Here is a 21,190-nt window from a genome sequence, read left to right as displayed (position 1 = left end):
TGCATCTAAAGAAAGCGCCAAAAATCTGAAATGGTGAGGATTTTTTATTTTAAGAGGCACTCTGTGTATTGTTCAGTTCAGAGGAAACAGCATGTGACTAGGAAAGTGCTGAGCTATTTATGGGGCAGATTTATCTGAGATTTTTGTCCAGTTATTTCTCAGTTGACTTACATATCTTTGTATTGCTTCTGAATTAAAAAAAAAAAAAAGTTTGAAAAAACAAACGGAAGGTTTATTTATCAGTTACATTCACAGCATTGCTCAGAGCTCACGAGTTCTACCTTCACATGTACTTGCCGCTTGCACGGTGTGTATTTGCCTTGTACTTCTGTCAGATACATCCTCCATGCTGCACAGAATCCATCATGCTTCATGGCAGCATCAGCCCTCACCTACTTATTTTATAATAAACATCTTTTATAAACATCTTTAGACTAAACTTCTTTTACTCTGGAGAAAAAAAGAAAAAAAACCGTAAAGCAACTACAATATAATTTGAGCACTTGGCTGTGTACTTTTATTAACAACAAAATTAATCTATTTATTAGGAACGGCAGCGCTGGCTGAGTTCATTGTGTAAGCAAAACATTTCACGAAAAACTGCCAAGTTCCAAAGGTGTGTTATATATAGCCAAAAAACATAACTGCTAGAACTGGCCATAGGTTACAAAACCAGACTTCGCTCTCCCACTTTTTTTTTTTAATTATTTTTTAATCTTTGGGAAACGGTTTGGTTTTCTACAAGCTGTTAGTCGAAAGGGCACGTATGATTTGGCAGACTAATGTAACGTCTTATGTGCTCCTGTCAATTTCAGGGAAGATAAAATCTACAAGGATACTTAATTAAAAAAGAATGCGATGTCTGTTTTATAAATCACTGCTGCCATCTGCCCCGCAAAAGCGGAGCATGGAAGCGGTCTTGTGTTTAACCAGCGTGGGAAAAAGCCTGGGTCTGAATTAAACCAACTTACTGAAATAACTTTTTTTAAAAAGTACAGGCTTAAGCCTAACGCGGCACCAAACACCGGCGTTTCCTACTTGGCGCTATGCACAGAAACCCGCGTTAAGGTCACATAAAGGCGGGCGGGCAGCGCTCCCACGGGCGCTGCCAGCTCGGGGCAGCGCCGGGGGCCGGAGCCTGCCGGGCCGGGCAGAGGCTGCGTGCGGGTGTCACAGCCCCGTGTGTGCGAGGAGCTCTCGGCGCGTCCCCCAGCTCCGCCCGCAGGGCTGCCCCGGGCTGACCCGCGGGCACGCCGGCGTGGGGACGGATTTACGGGATCGGTGCGGCCGCGGCCGGGGTCTCGGGAACAGCCGGGCGATCTCTCCGCCGGCCCGGCCGGAGCCCGGCTCTGCCTGGGGATGACCCGGATCCCCCCGGTTTTGTCGCAGCCTGGCGGTGGCGGGACGCGAGTGGCGGGTGGGTGTTGGGAAGGCGCGCGGGGGGATGCGGGACCGTGTGCCCGCGCGCGGCCACGTGCTCGCCGCCACCTGCCGTGGGCACGCGGCCCCCGCCGCCGCCTCCCCCGCGCGCGCACGTGCGCGGCCCGCCGTCCGACTCTCCACGCGAGACCGCGCGGAGCGGCCCGGCCGCGCAAAGGCCAGGGAGGGCGGCGGGGGGAGCGCGTTTTCCGCGCGGCGGCGGCCGCCGGCAGCGAGCGCGCCCCGTCCCCGCCGGTCCCCGGCCCCGTCACGCGGGGCCGTGTCCCTGAGCGGCGTCGGCCCCACCTGCGGGCGCGGGGTCCCGGCGAGGGCGTGTCGCGGGGCGGGCGCGTGGCACCCCCGGCGGCGGGGCCTCTGCCCGCGCGGCACCGAGTGGGCGGCGGGGCGCGCGCGGCGCGGGGGCGCGCGGGGTCTCCAGTGGGAACCGCGCGCGTTCCCAGTGGCAGCGGCGGGGAGGGCGGGGGGTGGGGAGCCAGGGGACGGGGGAGGAGCGGGCCGCTCTCCCCCCCCACCCCCGCTCCCTCCCTCCCCTGCCCCTGCCCCGGGGCGGCGGGTGGCGCTGGCCGCGGCGGGTCGGGGCTCGGTGTCCTTGTGCGGAAATGACACACGGTCCCGTCACGTCACGCGAGAGCGCAGCGCGCGGACCCTCGCACACAAAGAGCGGGGGGGAAGCGCGGGCTCCAGCGGCGGCCGCTCCAGCCGCCCCCGCCGCCCCGGGGCTCCCGTGGCCCCGCGCGGAGCAGAGGTAAGTCTCGCCGCCGCCGCTGGTGGGGACGGGCGCCGTTCCACGCACCCCACGGCGAGCGGGGAGCGCCGCCCCGGCGGGTGGGGGAAGAACGGGGAAGGGGGGGGCCGAGCGGGGGAGGCGCGGGGCCGGCCCCTCCCCCGGCCGCCCGCGGGCCGGGGCCGCGCGGGCGGGGGTCTCTTTGTTCGCCGCTCCGAGCGGCGCTGCGGCGGCGCGGGTCGCGCGCGCCCGGCCCGGGTGCCTCCATCCGCGGGGCTGGGGGAGGGGGACAACGGGGAGCCCATGGGGGGGGGCAGAGGAACGGTCACGCCGCCGTCACCTCCAGCCTCACCTTAACCCCTTCCCCCTCCTCCCCCGCGCGCCGGCCACATAGATCCGCCCGGGCAGGGTTCGGACCGGAAGCACCAACCGCCGCCTCCGCCTCGGGCTCGTGGGTCTGACCGCGGAAGCGGCCGCGGCCGCGCCGCGTGCGGGGCGCGCGGGGCGTCCCCCGCCGCAGCGCCCGCCCCCGGGCGGGGCCTCGCGCCGCCGCCGCCGCGCGCGCCGCTCCCACGTGGCGGCCGCTCCGCCGGCCCTCGGTAGGCGCGGGGGGAGCCCCGGCCGCGCCCGTCCCCGCCACGGGCCCGCCCGGGCACCGCCCCGGGGCTCCGCGGGGCCACGCGTGCCCCGGGAGCCAGCGCCGGGGTCAGGGTCCCGCCTGTCCTATCATACACGGCGGGAGGAGCGGCGGGCGGGTGGTTGCGCTGGAATTCGTGTCGGTCCTCGCCGAGTCGCGCTCTGAGGGGCCCGGTGAAGGGCACTGCGGGGGAACGGGCCGCCCCTGGCCCGACCGTCTCCCGCCAGGTCACCCGCGGCTTCCCCTGCCCTGATCAGCCGCAGCCTCCGCCCGGATCACGCTCACCGCCCCTGCCCCGATCACCGCCCGCTTCCCCGGCCCCGATCACCCGCTGCCTCTACCCTACTTTTCCCTGCGGTGTGTCCACGCAGCCCTTTGTAAATAGAAGGGAACAAACTCTGAACCAGCAGAATGCGAGCCGGCCGCAGGCCAACAGCCATGTGACGGCTCCCACATAGCGTTGACGCAGTCCCAGAGTTTTTTTGGGTTGAAGTGTGAGTAGGGTTTGTCGCTGCCACCTATAAACACAGTATATGCCTGACCCATGGGGCAGAGACATCTAAGCAGGGAGAGAGAAACCTTTTCCCTGTTTCCAACTTTATTGATTTACATCTCGTAAAACAAATAATCACCCATGTATGTTCATACATACTTCTTATCTCCTGCTAAATCAAACTCAGTATTGGACCAACTGAGTTTTTATCTTTGCTAAGTATTTTCATAGGTTAGGTAAGTTCAGTGGATAAAAATAAACAGAAGGTAAATGAAGTTTGGAGGAGAATTTAAACTGCACAAAGTTCAGGTGGAACAGTATTTTAAAATAAAAGCAGAGTGAGAGGGGAGAGAGGAAAACAAAATGTTTTTAATAGACCAGTGGAAAACACGTGGTTGAAGAAAAGACAAATTCATGCATTACTGCTGGAAATAAACCAGGTTAGTGTTTTGCTGACCCCTGCAAGATTAAATTGCTGTTTGGTAAAAGTACAGAGGACAGATTGAGAAAACTTCAGTTTTAGGCAAATTGTGAGAAAACTGAGAAGAGTGATTTTGGTTTGTTGAGTTGTTTTTTTGATTGTTTTTTTTTTTTTTTGTTTGATTGGTTTTTTAGGGGGTTTTGTTTGTTTTTTATTTTTTTAATCTGCATATTTAATTTAATTAAAATGAAATATGAAAGGCCCAAATTAAGAGCATAACCTCTTAGTCCTACTGAAAAAACACCATTGTTGCAGGCTGGCTTCAGTGGAGATCTGAGGCTTCATGTCCTGCTCCAGGACAGCAAAGGAGGTTTTCAAAATATGAAAGTATAGGGATTTTTATTCTCCATAAGAGTAGTGCTTCCAACGACATCTGCTGGTTCCTTAAAATCTTTTTCTTCGTAGTTTTAGAACTTTCTATTCATGTATTCGTAGTAAAAATGCTTGTAATGTTGGAATACTGTTTTCTACAGTACTTAGTTTTACAAGGGTCAGTACTGGATATCAAGAACAAATTTTATTGAGAAACAAGGCTGCAGCACCCTATTACCTCAAAATGAATAGAACAGAAAGCATTTGCTTTTAGTATTTCATATGCTGTCTACTTGCAATTTTCTCTTTGCTCAGTTAAATGAGGCAACATTCAGATCTCAGTTTCTTTAAGATGGGTGGTCAGTTTCAAATAACTCTCCTGGTTTTTGTTTGGTAGTGTTTTTTTATTAAGGTGATTTCAGGTATTGGACTTCTTTGACCCTCTGCTTCTTCAAAATTTATAAGGCCTTGTCAAAATTATGTAAATTTTGTTGTCAAATCACTGGCCCATAGACCTGAACAAAAGGCAAACATTGCCTTTAAGAAATACATTTTCCAGCTCTGTCTTGGAGTGGTATTTCTGTCTAATTTAGTTGAATTGAATTTGAGTTGCATTGTATTTTACAAATCGGAGGAATAAAATCTACCATGAGGATAATTGCAATATTGAAATTATTGAACCCAGTGCTACAGCTAGGAAATGAAAGATGCAGATTACTTGGCACCCAAAGCAGAATGCAGAACTCGCAGTTCTCTAGGTTTGCTTCTCAGCCCAGCAGGAGAGCCTTCCAAGAGACAGCCTGGAGAGCAGCATGCACCCTGAACAGGAGGCAGCTCCTGGGCAGCCTGAGCAGAGGGCACACGCCTCCGGTCCTTTTTGACTCTGGGGCTGTAGGGCTGGGTGCTGAGAACTGTTATTTCCTCTCATTATTTCCAACTGTTCTATAGGAATCAGTCTTCTAAATCATCACGAGGGACGGAGTTCCACGCCATTGCCAGGCACTTGGAGCAGCCCTCTGCTCATCTGCTGTGTGGAATGGGACTGCTTCCACCTACCCACACCAGCTTTCAAGGCTCTGGACTTCCCATGGGAAGCTTTGGTTACTTTCTGTGGTTCACCCAGTGCATGTTAGGAAATATAGGCAGAGAGTCTGAGACAGGGAGCAGGACAGACACTTGAGTGTTTGCCCAGATTAATTGATTAATCATTGTCAATTGCTGAGAAGGAATATATGTACAGTGCTTTTGATTGGCTCTGGGTAAATCATACTCTAGTTACGTAGCGTAATACCATTGCAATTCAGTGATCAAGTCCTGTTACATGATGGTATGTGTAAGAGGAGGTGCTAATTTTGGCTGTTAAACAGCAGTTGAATGTACATGTCTTATAAAATTTAGCTAGTGTCATCTCCTTAAAATATCAGCTTTTTTTTTTTGTGTTCCTCATTTATTTAACTTTATTAGGATACCTATGCTGTAAGAGAGGTGTTGTATCTTTCACTGCATGCTGAAAGCTAAAGAAACAGAGCAGTTTATTCTGCATATGTTATCAAACACGTATTTAATGTTACTAACAAACATGTATGTCTTAACATTTGCCCAAAATGTAGAAGAACAGTTGATGTCTTCAGAGACAGTGCTCAAGAACACTTTTCATCATGAGCTGAGTTTTATATATGAAGCAATGTACCACCATGAGGCTTTAAAGGGAATAAACATAATACACAATGTCTCAATCCCTGTTTTTTTAATAACATTTTTGTAGCCAATAATGAAGAATTAGGGACATTCCTGCCAACCTACATGAAGAAGCTAAAATACTTAGTGGGACGATGTGCATCCAAGAAGCAACTTCTACATTTTTACCATGCATTAGTGAATTGAACAATACAATGTTATGTAAGGAGTTAAATTCTAAACAGCAAGCTTCTATAAAACTGATAATCATCATTATTGTTATTATTTAGTATCTTGTTTAAGGCAGTGATTAATTTTCATTTATGATTAGCATTAACAAGTGTGATGAAATCCAAGTTGCTTTCCACATGCAGCATGTGTACAGTTTTATAGTTTCCTGTGGTTTTCACACTATTTTTTTTTCATTTGTCAGAACTTAGTATGTAAGTTATGGGAGTTCAAAGAGTACAGAGTTACTTTAGTTACAAACAGCAGGACAGCAGTATTTTTTTCTGGTGGAATTTTTTCATTCCATTTTTAAGTCAGGATGTGAAAGTGATCAGTCAGGCTTTCTTTAAGAATGATTGCAAAGGCAGAGAATTACCTTCATCTTACATGATTAGCAGGATCTTTTCTCCCTGTATTGTGCTTTTATAATGATCAAAATCATAAGAGGGGTCGGGAAAGCATCCTTCAAGGCAAACACATGAGTAATTGTTAGGTGGTAAACAGGAGGAGGAGAATGCACATTATGGGAAGAAATAACTTATGAATCAGTTTGGATTCAGTTTTGTGTATCAATAACTACATACACCTTGTGCTATTTTGAAATAGCAATATGCATTATAATAGATGATATGAGACTGAAATACATTCCGAGTATGAGTTGCAATTTCTTCCCTTACTCATAAAATCTGTTGTACCAGTGCTTTAAATCTTTAAAGCTTCAGTGCATATTTTGGGTAGGTGCATTTTTGGTAGGTGGTTCACATGTTCTGTTCTACGTGCAAAAGCAGCATCAGGGTGGTCGTTAACACTAAATGCACAGAGAAACATTCCAAAACCTTGTTTTTAAGGTGTTCTTCCATGCTTTGGAACTCCCAGCACTGCCCTATGCTTTGAGCTTCTCTGTTAACCATGGGTAATACCATTTCAATGTGGGATGTCATTACCAAAATGATAAAACAGTGCAGTTGTCATGACCTGGTACATTTTTGGAATAGAGGCAGATGTCTAAGCAAGAGTAATCGAAGTAGGCAGTGTTAAGTCCCTTCATTGAACTGTCTTGTTCATGGCCTAGTCTGATGAGAAGGGAGAGCAGGATCTGTGGGAAGGGAATTTGTCCAGTAGTGACAGACAAGGTGTTCCAGGTCTCCCCTTTGTTCCCTACTCCCTTGGATTTGGCTGTTGACATAGGTGTAGGTGTTTGGTTTGGAATCTTTCTTCCAGAGGGTTCACCAGAAAACAGGATGCAGTGCAGCATCTGTCTGTATCCCAGTGAGATAAAGCTGCCAAGGCTGGTTTCTCTGCCAGTCACAGTTGCAGGCGTGGGTTCCCAACTTCAGCACAGAGTGTTCACTCTTTCCTAGAACTTGCTAACAGCTGTCCTCTAGATAGCATTGAGTAATTATTAGGCTGAGGATGATAAGTATATTTATCTTCCGTTTTGAAAAAAATACATGTAAGATTGAAATATGTTTTGTGTACTCAACATGACAAGGAACAACTGTTGGATGTTTGCTTTACTGTATGTATTTCTCACTCAATTGCTTTTTGCAGTATTTTGCCCCAAGATCTTTTAGACTTTTTTTTTCATTCCAGCTTTGCTTAATCTCACAATCTGGGCTAGAATGCTACCTTGAAACAGACTTTGACAGTGCTACCTCTTTTAAAGAGGAAGTAATTATTATTAGTAAGAACTGATGCACAGCAAACAATATTTTAGCAAATATGAAATGTTTTATCTTTAGTGGACTTGAAACAATCAACAAAATTGTTGTTAATCTTACATATACAGGCATGGATGCACAGACACGCTCAGAAACAGATACAGGCTTTTCCCCTTTCCATAAATCCTAATTTCCTGTGGAAGCAATGATGCCATTGCTATGTTGGTGCCTCTTTGTTGGCTCACTAGTCACCCATGGGTCCACTGTGACCCAAATTTGAAGCGAGATGGTGGAATAAATAAGGTATCATTGAATAGTTGAATCAAGCCAGTTGCTTCTGGTATGAAGAGAGATTTTAATTCCTCCTTTCCAGCCCAAACCTTGTGCATACTCCTGAGCTGGGCCCTTTACTTCTGAATTACAAGGAAAGTGACCCAGGAAAAAAAGAAGTGAGTTGATTTCTGACAGTTTATCAAGATGGAAGGTTAAGGTGGGCACCCATGCTTGACCAAGGGAGCAGGTGGGGCTGCAAGGCAGGAAATCAAAGGGACAATTGAATCCCATCTCTTAACAGAAGCTGTTATATGTTTGATGTGCTTCATTTTCTCAATACCAGAGTTCTTACAAATCTCACAAAGAACACAGGAAACTAGATAAGGAAAGAGATTATTACTAGGGCTCCCAAAAATGAAAAAAAAAAAGAAGTTCATGCTTTTTTTTGACACCAAAGATCTCAGGTATGGAAGACAGTCTTCTTAGGCTTCATTGTTTCTGACACTGATTTTCACTATTCACTTTTAATTGTATTCTGGCAGCTTTCGGATAAAAAACCTCAAAAGTTAACACTGTATTTCAAATTTGTGAAACAATGTTTTAATTCAGTGTTATTTGACCGGAATTCAGGGTAACTTTGGCCTGCCTAATGTTGTTTCCCTCAGAAAGTTAACTGTTGCTTTGCCTTAATTTTCACTTTTTTCCAGTGTTAAAGAGTGGTTTTTCAGGTACTCATTTATCTTCTCCTTTTAGTTTGATTTTTTTCTCTGATAGGAATTCTTCTAAAGCATTCTTCCCATTTTAATAATAGTAATAGCAGGAATTAGAAAGAAAATAAAATTCCTAAATATTTCTTCCTAAATATTTGTTTCATCCACTGCCACCTTTTAATCTTCTCTTCTGCCTTTCTGGTTAACATTTTTTACTGTTTTGCTCCAATGAAGCAGTCTAGGATTATATGAAAAATCATTTTGATCTCCATTTTAGAATGTTCTGTAGTGGTATTGATAGATTTGCTTACTGTCACCTCAGGCTCTCACAGAAAGATTGTGTGTCACACTCCCTGAGCACTGACATGTGTTGGTCTTGTACCACAGCCCTCAGAGCCACGCCTAGTGCAGCATGGAAAAGTGCAAGGAAGATCCAGGCATATCAATGTATGTGGGATATCAGGGCAAAATATGAACTGTTAGTACAATGGGATTTTCTTAAGGTCCAGGAGGGCTTTCTGATGGTGCTGTGAGAAGTAGACTGCTGTAGGATTTTTCATGAAGAGCTGTAGTGGCTTGGTCTAAATCTCTAAATACTGTTGAGTTAATAAGACCGGGTATTAACCCATGTCAGGGTTTATCAGGTAGTTTAGAAGTTGGTGCAGGCCACTTAGCTTCACCCTGTTATGTTTAGAGAGTTTGCAGAAGTTTAAGTGACAGGATTATGGTACTGTTAGGCTTGCATAATTGATATATGGATCAATTCACAAATCAATACAAGTCCTGAAACAGGGAATTATGGTGGGTAAAAGGATAAGGTATCTGAGGGGTTTGTAGTAGCTCTACATCTGAGAGAGACTTATTTTTGTACGTGATGATGAAGACAATCTCATTTTATCCCCTTGAGGATGCCCTTTACAAGGCTGTGTATAGGGGCCATGTGGAAGATCAGCGCATCAAAGAGTATCTTGGCTTCAAGGGTGGCCCAGTATAAGCTGATTTTATAAATCTGTGCATCTTTTGTTTGGGTGCCACCTATTGTAAATTGTACAAAATCTAATCCAGAATGGAACCTCATAGTTACCATTACAGCCATCAATGGCCTACAAATTGAAATTCATATCTACACAGCATTCAAATGTTTACAGAGTTTTTAAAAAGTGTTTTGACAAGTTAAAAAAAAAAAAAAATAGCATTATTCAGGAGAGAGATACAGACTATTTTTCCCTCCACAACAGATTCTCTGTCTTTCTCTCCCCATCTTTCTTATCAATTTCATTTTAATTCCCACTCCTGGGCTATGTGTACACTTTTGATTGACTGGTTTTATTGACTTCCACTTGTAAAGCAATAATATTCTGGGGCCAGATAAGCATAATGCTGCATGTAGAGGAGCATGAGCAGAGCGTGACCATTTGCCAGTCACCCGCTCTCCAGTTGAGAGTGTCAGTTTGCAGCTGCGTGCCCTGAAAGGGTCACTGATATCTGACCAAGTTGTTTGCTTTGTAGATCTCCAAAGATTCAGAATATCTTTTAGCAACACGTACGGAGATTGATATTTGCCCCCAAGTAACTTGCAAAATTAGTTTTCAAGTAAACAGAAATACAGATGAGTTTTTTACGTGAGAAGTAACACTAAAATCATGCTAGCATAATACATATATTTGCTTTTCCCTACAAAAACCACATTATTTAGAGGCTGACAGAGAAAAAGGACTTAGTGTAGATCTATGTGCATTGTTCTGCTGGAATTGATGCAATTTATACCAAAAGATGAAATATTTTTAAATAAAAACTTACTCCAGGATGTATGTTACTATTAATGATGACTTTTCTTTCTGTGATGACTTTGTGTCAACCACAAGGACAATATGAACACATTTGACTGTAATAGTAGTGATTTTGTACAGGGGGAAGACTTTAATACCATTAACTTCCATTTATATACTGCCAAGATATTACAGAGAAGGTTTGAATGAGTTTTAGATTTGTCTGTACCAGAAAAAGACATAGAGTTTAAAATAGTTCCCTACCTGCTGTGCGTTATCAACAATATAGTTTGCCTGTTGAGGGGTCTGTAGATGGCCATGAAGGTTATTGAAAATAACTAGTTATTACAAACATACAGACTGGAAAGACTGGGACTCATTTGTGGGCTGTTAACTCAATACTTCTAGATGAAAAGTAATTACAAGAGGAGATGTAGATATTCTCTGATTCCAGAAGATGCTGATATTTATTTTTGTGTTTTTGTTTTGTTCTTTAGTGAGATAGAAGATGAATTCAGCTGAAATCACTGATGATGATGAAGGTAAAATATTATACTTTGTATAATTTTTGATCAGGCAGAAATACTTGTTGATTTAAAGTATTTGCCACCTAATAGAGAATGCAGTTGGATCAAGACAAATTACACTAATGTTTTTTTTTTAAGTTATCTAAAATAGGGCAATATCTTTGTTAGTCATTATTATTTCTGCTCTACATCCTTCCTCCCCTCCAAAAAATCCTCCTGTAATACTTTAGATTATTCTTTGGACAAGAAGATGTCATTTATTGGAAAATGGAATGATTTGACTTTGAGGTGGCCCCAATATACACTTACCATAGAAGTAATAAATATAATGAAGTTCTTCAAAACACATTCATAAAAAGAAACAAATCACAGAACATTATACTAAGGATGTCATGGTTTTCTGGAGAGGGTGCTTTATCTTTCTAAACATTCTCTTTTTTCAGTAAAAATTCCTAAAAAAAATGTGAAAGTAGAAACAGAAAATGAAGATGAAGCTCTAGACTGCTCAGTAACTTCCAGATCTGCTGAGAAACACTCACTGGATGGTGCAGTGACTTGCCTCCAGGATTCCAGCAAACGGAAACAGAGCTCCCTTGGCTGTGATGGGTCAGGAGGCCAGCAGGATGCCTTACCCAGCGTGAAGAAGAGACGCTTTACACAAGAGGTGACTGCTACACACATGACTGTGATTTTTTTGGTTCATATTTCCTAGGCTAAATTCTCTGCTGCTTTAAGTAGAATGCAAGTCTTTTAACTAAATTTGCATTGGTAATGAGTTTGTTGCAAATGTGGCTAATCTTAAGCCAGTTTGCACACAGCTGGGTATTCTCTAAATAACATGGAAGTGATCATATTTATGAAATACACTTAATAGTTATGGAATAATTCATTTATGTGAATTATATTTTTGTTGTTCAGCAGATAACATAGGAAGGGGCAGTGACTTGGAGTAACTGGGCATGACTGATTACAATCCCTCTCCTGTCACACAGTCCCTCAGCTTGATCCTGAGTGGTAGAATCAGGGCTGTAATTCTTTCTTCTGTGACAAAGATTTAATGTCAGTAAGACCAGTATAAATTACTGTAGTATTGGAAGGATAAAAATGCGGGGATGCAGAAGATTTCAGTCACATCAAGATGGAATGTATTACAGCATCTGGTGTGGCATCCCAGCTTGGGACAATCCAGATGTTTCTCTAGCCAGTGAAGGAGATGCCCAGTCTTTTCCATTATCCTGGTCTTGTGCTTCACCTCTCTAAGCAATGGTGGATTTTAATTAATCTCTTCTGAAATTGAGCTAGTTTCTTTTTGTCCTTGTTCTTTTCAGTAGGGAGAGCAATGATCATCTGTTCTGAGAAAAATCTTCTGCATCTGGGAAAATTCATGTGATGTTGTCCACTCTCAGTCCTTCCCTTCCAAGATTAAAATTCTCTTTTTTTCAGCTCTTCTTCAGGAGTCACCTTATATTTTTGTTGTTCCATTTGAGAGTCCAGAAAGACTAGTGTCCAGTGTTGGATAGTAACATCCACCTGCCACCCTCTAGAGCAGTATAATGACCTCCTGTTTTTCACACTCAGCACTTTATTAAAATAACCTCGATTCAAATTCATCCTCTTTTGAATAACTTCAGGCCCTGGGTTATATTTAGTTTGTGACCTATCCTAATGCACGTATCCTTTTCTGCTCTTCTGCTACCTAGCCACTTATTCCATGTTTTATTTGCACATTTCATGTCTTCTTTATAGCCATAGTTCTCTGTGATTCTTTTTCTTGACTATCATCTCTCTGACTTCTTACGGCTGCTTTTTTTCCCCTGAATGCCTGTGGTAGGTAGGTTTTAATCTTATTACACGGTTTCTTTCTTTTCCTTTCTCTTTTTCTTTTTACAATTGTTTTCCTTACATTCAGATTCTTAAAAGAGCTTTATAATGGTCTCTGAATGTGCTTGCTTTGCATTTTCCTGTTTGCCATTAATAAATTTTAAAGTTTAATTTGAATTTAATTATAACTTTGGATTTATAATATCAGAAGTTGACCCGGTAATAATGATGAAAATTCATTCTTGTCTGACCCCATTGAATCAGCATGTTTAGTTAAATAACCAACCAGAAATAGTCCTCAATCTTAACAGAATTTTTTAAGTTAATTACTTCTCTAGTACCAATATTCTGTTTTAATTGATGACTTTATTAACTATTTCTATTTAAACAGTGGAAAAATCTTAATTATTCTAAAGAATGTTGTGTTTGTATATTTTTACTGCATGTCATATAGACATCTATCTATGATATAAACAGAGCTGTACTTCTTTTGGGCTGGTAATTGTATTACTAAATTACTTTTTATCTGAAGAATTAGCTTTTTTTTTTTTAATTTTGAGTGCCACTTCATAATCAGGAATTAATTTTCCCTGATTTTCTTTAAAAAAACAATGTGTAGAAGATTGTAAGTTTAAAAAAGTTATGTGCAGGACTTTTCCATATTCTTATGTGTCTGAAAGAATCTATGTTTCTTGCCTATGTATTTATTTATTCTTTACTCCTGTGCTTGAATATTATGCACTGTATTCTTAGAGATATTTAGACTTTGTTTATTAAGTATAACAAAGGTCATAAATGGACTTGAGCATTGAGCAGAACAAAAACTAAACAACTTTTAAAACTTGGCTTAGGATTCCAAGAGAGTGTGTGAAGAGACTATTTTACAATTTCTTGTATTGGTCGATGTTTTGCAAAATACTGCACTTTGCAAATGTTCATAAAATGTTTAAAACATAAACACTTGCTGTGCAACTGTAGTATAAAAAGCAGCACTGTCTTACATACATTGAGTCTCATAGAACAATATCTTTGCTTCTTTTTTGATAGTACTTTAGAACTGATGATCTTAAATGGGTGCAGTATTATCTGAAATTCATGGATGTTTAAAGATCAGTGTTACAGAAAACTAATTAGTTAAATTGGACAATTTACAAAAGCCATGTATTTATGGTGTTGATAGTGCTGTTCCCAGATGGAAACCATAGACAAGATAATTAAAAGCAAAAGAAAAGAAAATGAGAATGCATCTGAACTAAAATATCCTTAAATATTTTTAAGGCCCAAATGTTTTGTCATCTGCTAGGAGAACACTGGCTATATGTTTCTGAAATGCAAATATTCTGAAATGCAAATCCATCCCGCAGCCAGATCCAGGCACTGGGAGCTGCATTAGTGAAGGAAGAAGTTCAGCTGCTATCATAGTGAAGATCTGCTGTAGTTCTTAGCATGAGCTCCAGAGCACAGTGTCCAAAACTGAGACTGCAAACTTTAATGATCTTACTGTCAAAATAATGAATTAATGTTCTTTAATACACATTCTAATATTGATTTGGCCTGACTGTGTGTGAGGTGCACATCAATAGAAGTTACCCTTATATTGCCAAGTTTTATTATTAATTAATTAGGGAAAATAAACAGCAGGAGGTGAAATGAGAACTGACAGATACCTGGTGGCCCGTGACAAGCTATTTAGCAGCAAGGTATTTTAGTAGTAGAGAAGGAATTGAAAGAGGCATATGCTGTTTTTGAAGGAATATTTGGTATATTCTCAGTTAACAGGAGTGTTAATGAAAGAGCAACTCAGGTGGTAGGTCTCACTGGTTGTGTAAGAAAAGTTTTGTTTTGTTCTTTAGATATAAAATAGTAAAAAGCTTTGTAATTCAGTTTGTGTGCCTAACTGGGGAGCAGTATTGTGCACATTGTCAGTGGAGATTTTCATGGCCTGCTTTTAGGTGATGTCTATGCAGAGCTCTGTTACTACCTGGAACTTCCTCTGTTTCTTCACTGACAAGTACAGGTGGTGTATGACAACTTCAGTCCCAGCTTAGGAGCCTGCAGTTTGGTGAGGGCAATGTGGATTTCAGTTTGCTCACAGTCCAGTCGCTGTTCTGGCTTTATTATGAGTGGGACTGGAGTGGGACAGTCTTCTAACTGGGACCTGGAAACCAAGTGTCCTAGGCACCATGACAGCCAGGGATTCTGCACACTGAAATGCATCTCCTTGGCATTACATTTTCGTTTGATCATCTCTCAGCTTTGGATGTGCAAACACAAGGTTTTGTATGTAGGGTAATGTGATGTGAGAGCAGAACTTGGAAACAGCTTCAGTTTAATTGTATGCTGGTTTCTAAACTTGGAGTGGAAGCCAGCTTGTTCTTTCTGAGTCTCCTTTGAGTATACATTGCATTAGAAATTAAAAAATAATTAGATTCAATTTGTCACTGCAGTAAGCAGATGCCAAGTATGAGTACACATAGGGACCACATTGATTTCATGACTTACAGTTCTGTTTCTTAAGAAAGAAACCTTAATTCAAGTTCCTCACTGTAGGACATAATGGAGCCTTAACTAGAATTTCAAATTTCTTGTGGCTCTCACCTCCGACCTGAAGTCTGTGTTTCATTTGTTTCAATACTTGAATGCAAATTCTGTAGTGTTTTATCTAATTCATGTTCTATAGAACAATTCAAGAAAATTGTTTCAGTACAGAAACATCTACAAATCCGTGTTTTCTCATGTTTGAATTCTTTATGTTGGATTTTGGTTCTGTATCTGTATTCTTAACTTTTAAGAATTATTTGCAATATCTATGTGTTTGTGGAAAAAACCCCAAATCAAGCCCTGCATGTCTGCTGTGAGATGATGAAAATGTTTGGTTCCAATTTTAAGCAATGAGGAATAAGTACAAATAATTGAGAACATTGAGTCCTCAAGAATTCATTACTAGTTTTATATAATTTATAAATTATATAAATTTCTATCATTTAAATAATTTAGAAAGTTAGAAATCCATGAGTCTAAACTTCCTTGTCTTTCAAAAATAAAGAAATCTTCTGTTAGGCTTCCTTTAAAAAAAGATATTGTACCAAGGTACTTCCCACTTTTTTATTATTTAAATAGAATACCTTTTAAAAATTAATAAATTTCTAGGATTTGTTTAGTACTTCTGCACCATTATAAAGAATTTTTTAAAACCTGTATATAAACCTTTCACATCAGAAAAAAAAGAGAATAAGCATATTTTTTGTGGTTTTTAGCCTTCGTGACATTTTCAAAAGCTAACCTAAAGAGAGTGCTGGAATGTTAAATGCAGTTGTTGGAGGCAATGGCAAGGTCACAGGACTAGGAGTCAGAAAATCTAGATGCTATTCTTGGCTCTGTTGCTGACTTGTTGCCACCCAAATTCTTGACAGCCCAAGATCCTCATATCCAAGGTGAAGCCTAATGATACTTAATTTGGGGGAGTAATTAGAGCTCTGTGGGTAGAGAGTACCAAGAATTATTATTGCATTTCTATTCCATGGGGAAAGCTATGAGCCAAAAAAAGGAAAACAAAAAGGAAACCTAAATAATTCTTTACTGTATTTTTATTTTTCCCAGTGAAATTATTAATTTTTATTGTTTAACACAAATCCCCTGCAGAAAATTTGACTTTGCATATTTATGTAACAATGCTTGCTTAAGGAGCACATATTTATAGCTAATATTTTTAAGGGAGTGTTACTAATACAATATTTGTTCATTTGAAGGGTTCCCTTTCAAACATGAGGAACAGAGATGCTGGCTCACCCACTCAGGTAAATGCAGAGCAGCCAAGCAAGAACAAGAATTCTAATGTAACATGGCTCTGTGAAGAAGAATCCTTCAGTGACATAATCACTCCATCTTATAAAAAACCTCTCTATGGCATCTCACACAAAATCACAGAGAAGAAGAACCCACCAGGAGCAGAGCAGTTTGCTTCTTACGAGTTGTTTGAAAAAATCAACCCCAGCAGTCCCTCACAAATTCGGACTTTGAACGATCAACGCAAAAGAGACTCAGCCATTGCAGTAGCGGCAGCCACAGCAGATTCAGAATCAAATATATATTCTTTGATACAGAAAATGTTTTACACATTGAACACACTCAACACCAATATGACTCAGCTTCACAGTAAAGTTGACCTGTTGTCTCTGGAGGTTAGCAGAATTAAAAAGCAAGTCAGTCCAGCAGAGTCTGTTGCTGACTTCAAGCCTCCCCCGGAGTACCAGCTGACTTCTACGGAACTCAAACAAATCATGGATCAAAGCACATCGGGCGGGGACCTGGCTTGCCGGCTGCTCGTGCAGCTCTTCCCAGAGCTCTTCAGTGACGATGAGTTTGGCAGGAGCTGCAGTGCATGTGGCTTTCTCAACAAAAGGAAACTTGAATCTCTTCATCTGCAGCTTATTCGTAACTATGTGGAAGTTTGTTATCCTTCTGTGAAGAATACAGCTGTGTGGCAGTTGGAGTGTTTGCCTCAAGTCAATGATTTTTTCAATAGATTTTGGGCTCAAAGGGAAATGGAAAACAGTCAGCAGAATGTGCAATCATCCAGTTTTTATGAGACTGAGCAGGTCGAATCCTCTCATTTTATGGAGGATAAAGAGCAGGAAGAAGCTTTGTCCTTGGACAGGAGTAATGTCATTGCCTCAGATTACATGCTAGATGCTCAGGATCTCAATGAATTTTTAGATGAAGCTTCTTCACCAGGAGAGTTTTCTGTTTTTTTGTTACATAGACTGTTTCCAGAACTCTTTGACCACAGAAAATTAGCTGAAAGGTACAGCTGCTTTGGAGACTCTGGAAAACAACTGCTGGATCCTCATCGGCTTCAAATAATCCGTAGGTACACTGAAATTTACTTTCCAGACGTGCAAGAAGAAGAAGCCTGGTTACAGCAGTGTGTTCAGCGAATAAATGATGAGCTTGAAAGTACGTATATGGATGGAAGTGAATGTGACCAGATGAGAGATGACTGTTACGATTCTTCTAGTTTACCAGATGATGTATCAATCATAAAAGTGGAAGACAGTTTTGAATATGAAAAGCCTGGCAGACGGTCCAAAAAAATTTGGCTTGTACCCATAGATTTTGACAAACTTGACTTTCCCCCTCCTGATTTTGATGTCCCTGTCCCGGATTACCTGTTGAACAAAGAACAGATTAAAAGCATATATGAAAGCAGTCTTTCCATAGGCAACTTTGCTTCCCGATTGCTTGTTCTCCTATTTCCTGAACTATTTACTCATGAAAACTTACGGAAGCAATACAACTGTAGCGGATCTTTAGGCAAGAAACAGCTTGACCCCACTAGAATTAAATTAATTCGACATTATGTGCAGATACTGTACCCCAGAGCAAAGAATGACAGAGTGTGGACATTAGAGTTTGTTGGGAAGCTTGACGAGAGGTGTCGACGAAGAGACACGGAGCAAAGGCGCTCGTACCAACAGCAACGGAAAATCCACGTGCCAGGGCCCGACAGGAGGGAATTTCTCACCTATGCAATAAACCCTGAGAGATTTCGGGAAGAATTTGAAGGGCCGCCACTGCCACCGGAAAGAAGCAGCAAGGATTTTTGCAAGATACCACTTGATGAACTTGTTGTTCCTAATCCAGACTTCCCTGTGCCTTCTCTGTATTTGCTGTCTGACAAGGAGATAAGAGAGATAGTGCAGCAGAGCCTGTCAGTCGGCAACTTTGCTGCCAGGCTTCTTGTAAGACTCTTCCCTGAACTCTTTACTCCGGAGAATCTGAGACTGCAGTACAACCATTCAGGTGCTTGTAATAAAAAACAGCTTGATCCCATCAGACTGAGACTGATCCGTCATTACGTGGAGGCAGTTTATCCTGTGGAGAAAATGGAAGAGGTGTGGCATTATGAATGTATACCGAGCATCGATGAAAGGTGCCGGCGTCCTAACAGAAAAAAGTGTGATATACTGAAAAAAGCTAAGAAAGCAAAAAAAGTGACAGGCTCTTTAAACTGCTAAGACTTTGACCACTAAATTATTGTCAAGAGTATGCTTTGGTTTAGACCGAAGGGCCTGTTGGGAGCTGAGGGTTCTCAGCAGCTGGGACAGTCAGGCCCTAAATTTGTTGCATTTCAGTGTGTGTGTTGCATTTCTGTTGGCACCGCAGCAGTGGGAAGTGGCTGACTACATTTGTACATGGGTAAAAAGACCATCAGTGACAGTTATCAATGACTCACTAAGAGCATGATATTCACTGGTGCAAATACATGTATTGAAACTATTGCTCCACTCCCCATTTCTGCGTCTTCTTTTTCTATCACTTTCTAATAATAAAGAAGTTTTTTTTATGGTTGTGCTCTTCAAGAGCAGTTTTTCATTATACCATTATAAACAGTATTTTTAATTAATTCAGATTTTGAAATGTGTAGACTAATTTAAATTTGAATGTGCCATTTTCATTGGAAATCATTGGAATATTAGACTTTGCTTTTACAGTAACTTCAGCTTCACACTTGTTTTGTTCTTCATGATATTGAGGTACTGGAAGTTATAATACTGTGTCAAAGAGTGGGTCAGAGTGGTGTCATTTGCATTTTTGACTGTTACATTGGTTTTATTTCTAAAATCAAGAATTTCTGTTGAAGAATTGAGACATGAGCATAGACACTGTGGGAATGGTTTTTTTTTTTTTTTTTTTTGCATTGACACCACAAGCCTGATCCTGCCCCCATGAGTTCTGTTATTGTTTTGTCCAGTGTAACTGCTGGAGTGACTGAGGATTGCTTGTCTTGGGTAAAGCCACCAAAACAGACCCAAGCCTATACCCATGGAATATCTTCCCATCATCTACTTGCCACCCTGTTTGTAAAATAGCAGAAGCAACAGCAACATCAAAAAGACCTGAAACAAGGACTTAAAAAAATTTTAGACCCTACTTTCTATCAAAATCATGATTCCAAAGGTTTCCAGTTGATATTGAATTGCATATATAAAAAGTATGTGCAAAGATTGGTTTTGTGGTGAAATCCAGTGTTTCAGGGTCCCAGCATATGAGCTGTGGTAATGTAACTTACTCTTTCCATGAGTGCAGCAGCATCTGAATATTTGGGTGTAGGGATACGGAACTCCCTCACTTTGCCAAATTGTTTTAGTGTAATTAGTAGCTATTTGGAGACATAACTGTGTATGTATAGCTTAGGTTCATATGGTCAAGTTTGCATCTTTAATATCCTCAAATGTAACAAAGACCATCCAGAACCCAACATGAATTTGCTGTATGACTTGTCACTGGAGAGTGCTGCTTTAAAACTAGTTTTCTCTTTTTAAAAAAAAATAATACTGATAGAAATGGTGAGGGAGAGTCAATTATGGATTCTTAATACAGTGAAGACAGTGGTTGCCTGCAGAGCATCACTGGAACACCTTGGAGCAATTGATGTTCTCTGTGGTCCTTTTCTGTTGTTTACTTAGATGGGTCATAGCAAATTTTAAGTCAGTTCCAATGTAATTTTCTATTTTAGCATTTGTAAGGAAGTACAAAATATTTGATATTTTTACTTCAGATTTTTAGAATATCTTGTTCGTAGACTCATATTGATCCCTTTAAAAGGAAAACAGAATGGTTTTTCCTGATGGCAAGAACTAGTACATGTATTGTGTTAAACTGGGAGTAAATCATAGTTAGTAGCATTTGCTCATTTTGCCCATATGCTAGAAACATTCTCAGAGAATGTATGAAAAAAAGTCATGAATGTACTAAACAACACAATGGTACTGTTTATATCCATTTAAATGTTTCCTGTTGGTTTAAGTAATAGCAGACCATACTCAAAATGGATATCAGAGCAAATACGGCTATAATAAATCGAAATCATTTTACCAAAGATAAAGAACTGATACCACAATGTCTGCATGTGTTAATTTTAGTGCATAAATTTGTCAAATTGAATGTATCAAAAACCAAGACTCTCTTGTCATTGTATGTTACCTAGAAACTCTGTGAAATTTTTTTATGTGCACTTTTATAGGATATATAAAGTAACAGAAGATCTTAACAGCTGTTTAATTTGTAGTTGCAAATGGCTGGCCAAAAGGTAAGAAATACAATTTTATTTTCTTATCCTAATGTCATATGTTTCACCACTTAGTGATGTCAAAGCTCCCAGAAGAATTCAATATATATTGAACTTTTTTACAAGGGATAGATGTTAGTAGCTAGCATGCAAGTTTGAGACATACTGGCTTTTACTGTAGATGCTAATATTAAGTAAAAAAAATCAGTCAATTGATATTATCTAAAAAGTAGTGAAAAAACCAATTTGACAACTTTGATCATAAAAGTGATAATTTTTGAAACTGGGTATAAAAATATCTTTGTTGTGGGTTTTTTTCTCTTTTTATTGCTGTGTACATTCCTTTTGTCCAACTCTTTACAACCC

At 41.4% G+C, this 21,190-nt stretch overlaps 1 protein-coding gene across 6 annotated transcripts; it reads left to right on the top strand.

The window, feature by feature from the left end:
• Nucleotides 1-1,302: 1,302 nt before the first annotated feature.
• BEND3 (BEN domain containing 3) lies at nucleotides 1,303-20,806 on the top strand. 6 transcript variants are annotated; one of them, XM_077175169.1, is made up of 4 exons: nucleotides 1,303-1,417; nucleotides 10,903-10,947; nucleotides 11,376-11,596; nucleotides 16,503-20,806. In XM_077175169.1, exons 2-4 carry the CDS (start codon nucleotides 10,914-10,916, stop codon nucleotides 18,768-18,770), a joined length of 2,523 nt encoding a protein of 840 aa, XP_077031284.1. In that variant the 5' UTR covers nucleotides 1,303-1,417; nucleotides 10,903-10,913; the 3' UTR covers nucleotides 18,771-20,806. The 6 variants fall into 6 exon arrangements, with proteins under 6 accessions (XP_077031284.1, XP_077031282.1, XP_077031283.1 ...); XM_077175167.1 differs by lacking the exon at nucleotides 1,303-1,417 and adding an exon at nucleotides 2,015-2,185; XM_077175168.1 differs by lacking the exon at nucleotides 1,303-1,417 and adding an exon at nucleotides 8,833-9,083.
• The last annotated feature ends 384 nt before the right edge of the window (nucleotides 20,807-21,190 follow it).

This window comes from Agelaius phoeniceus, chromosome 3 (assembly GCF_051311805.1).
Source record: "Agelaius phoeniceus isolate bAgePho1 chromosome 3, bAgePho1.hap1, whole genome shotgun sequence".
NCBI classification, from domain to species: Eukaryota; Metazoa; Chordata; class Aves; order Passeriformes; family Icteridae; genus Agelaius; species Agelaius phoeniceus.
This window is presented reverse-complemented; position numbering and strand designations above follow the sequence as displayed.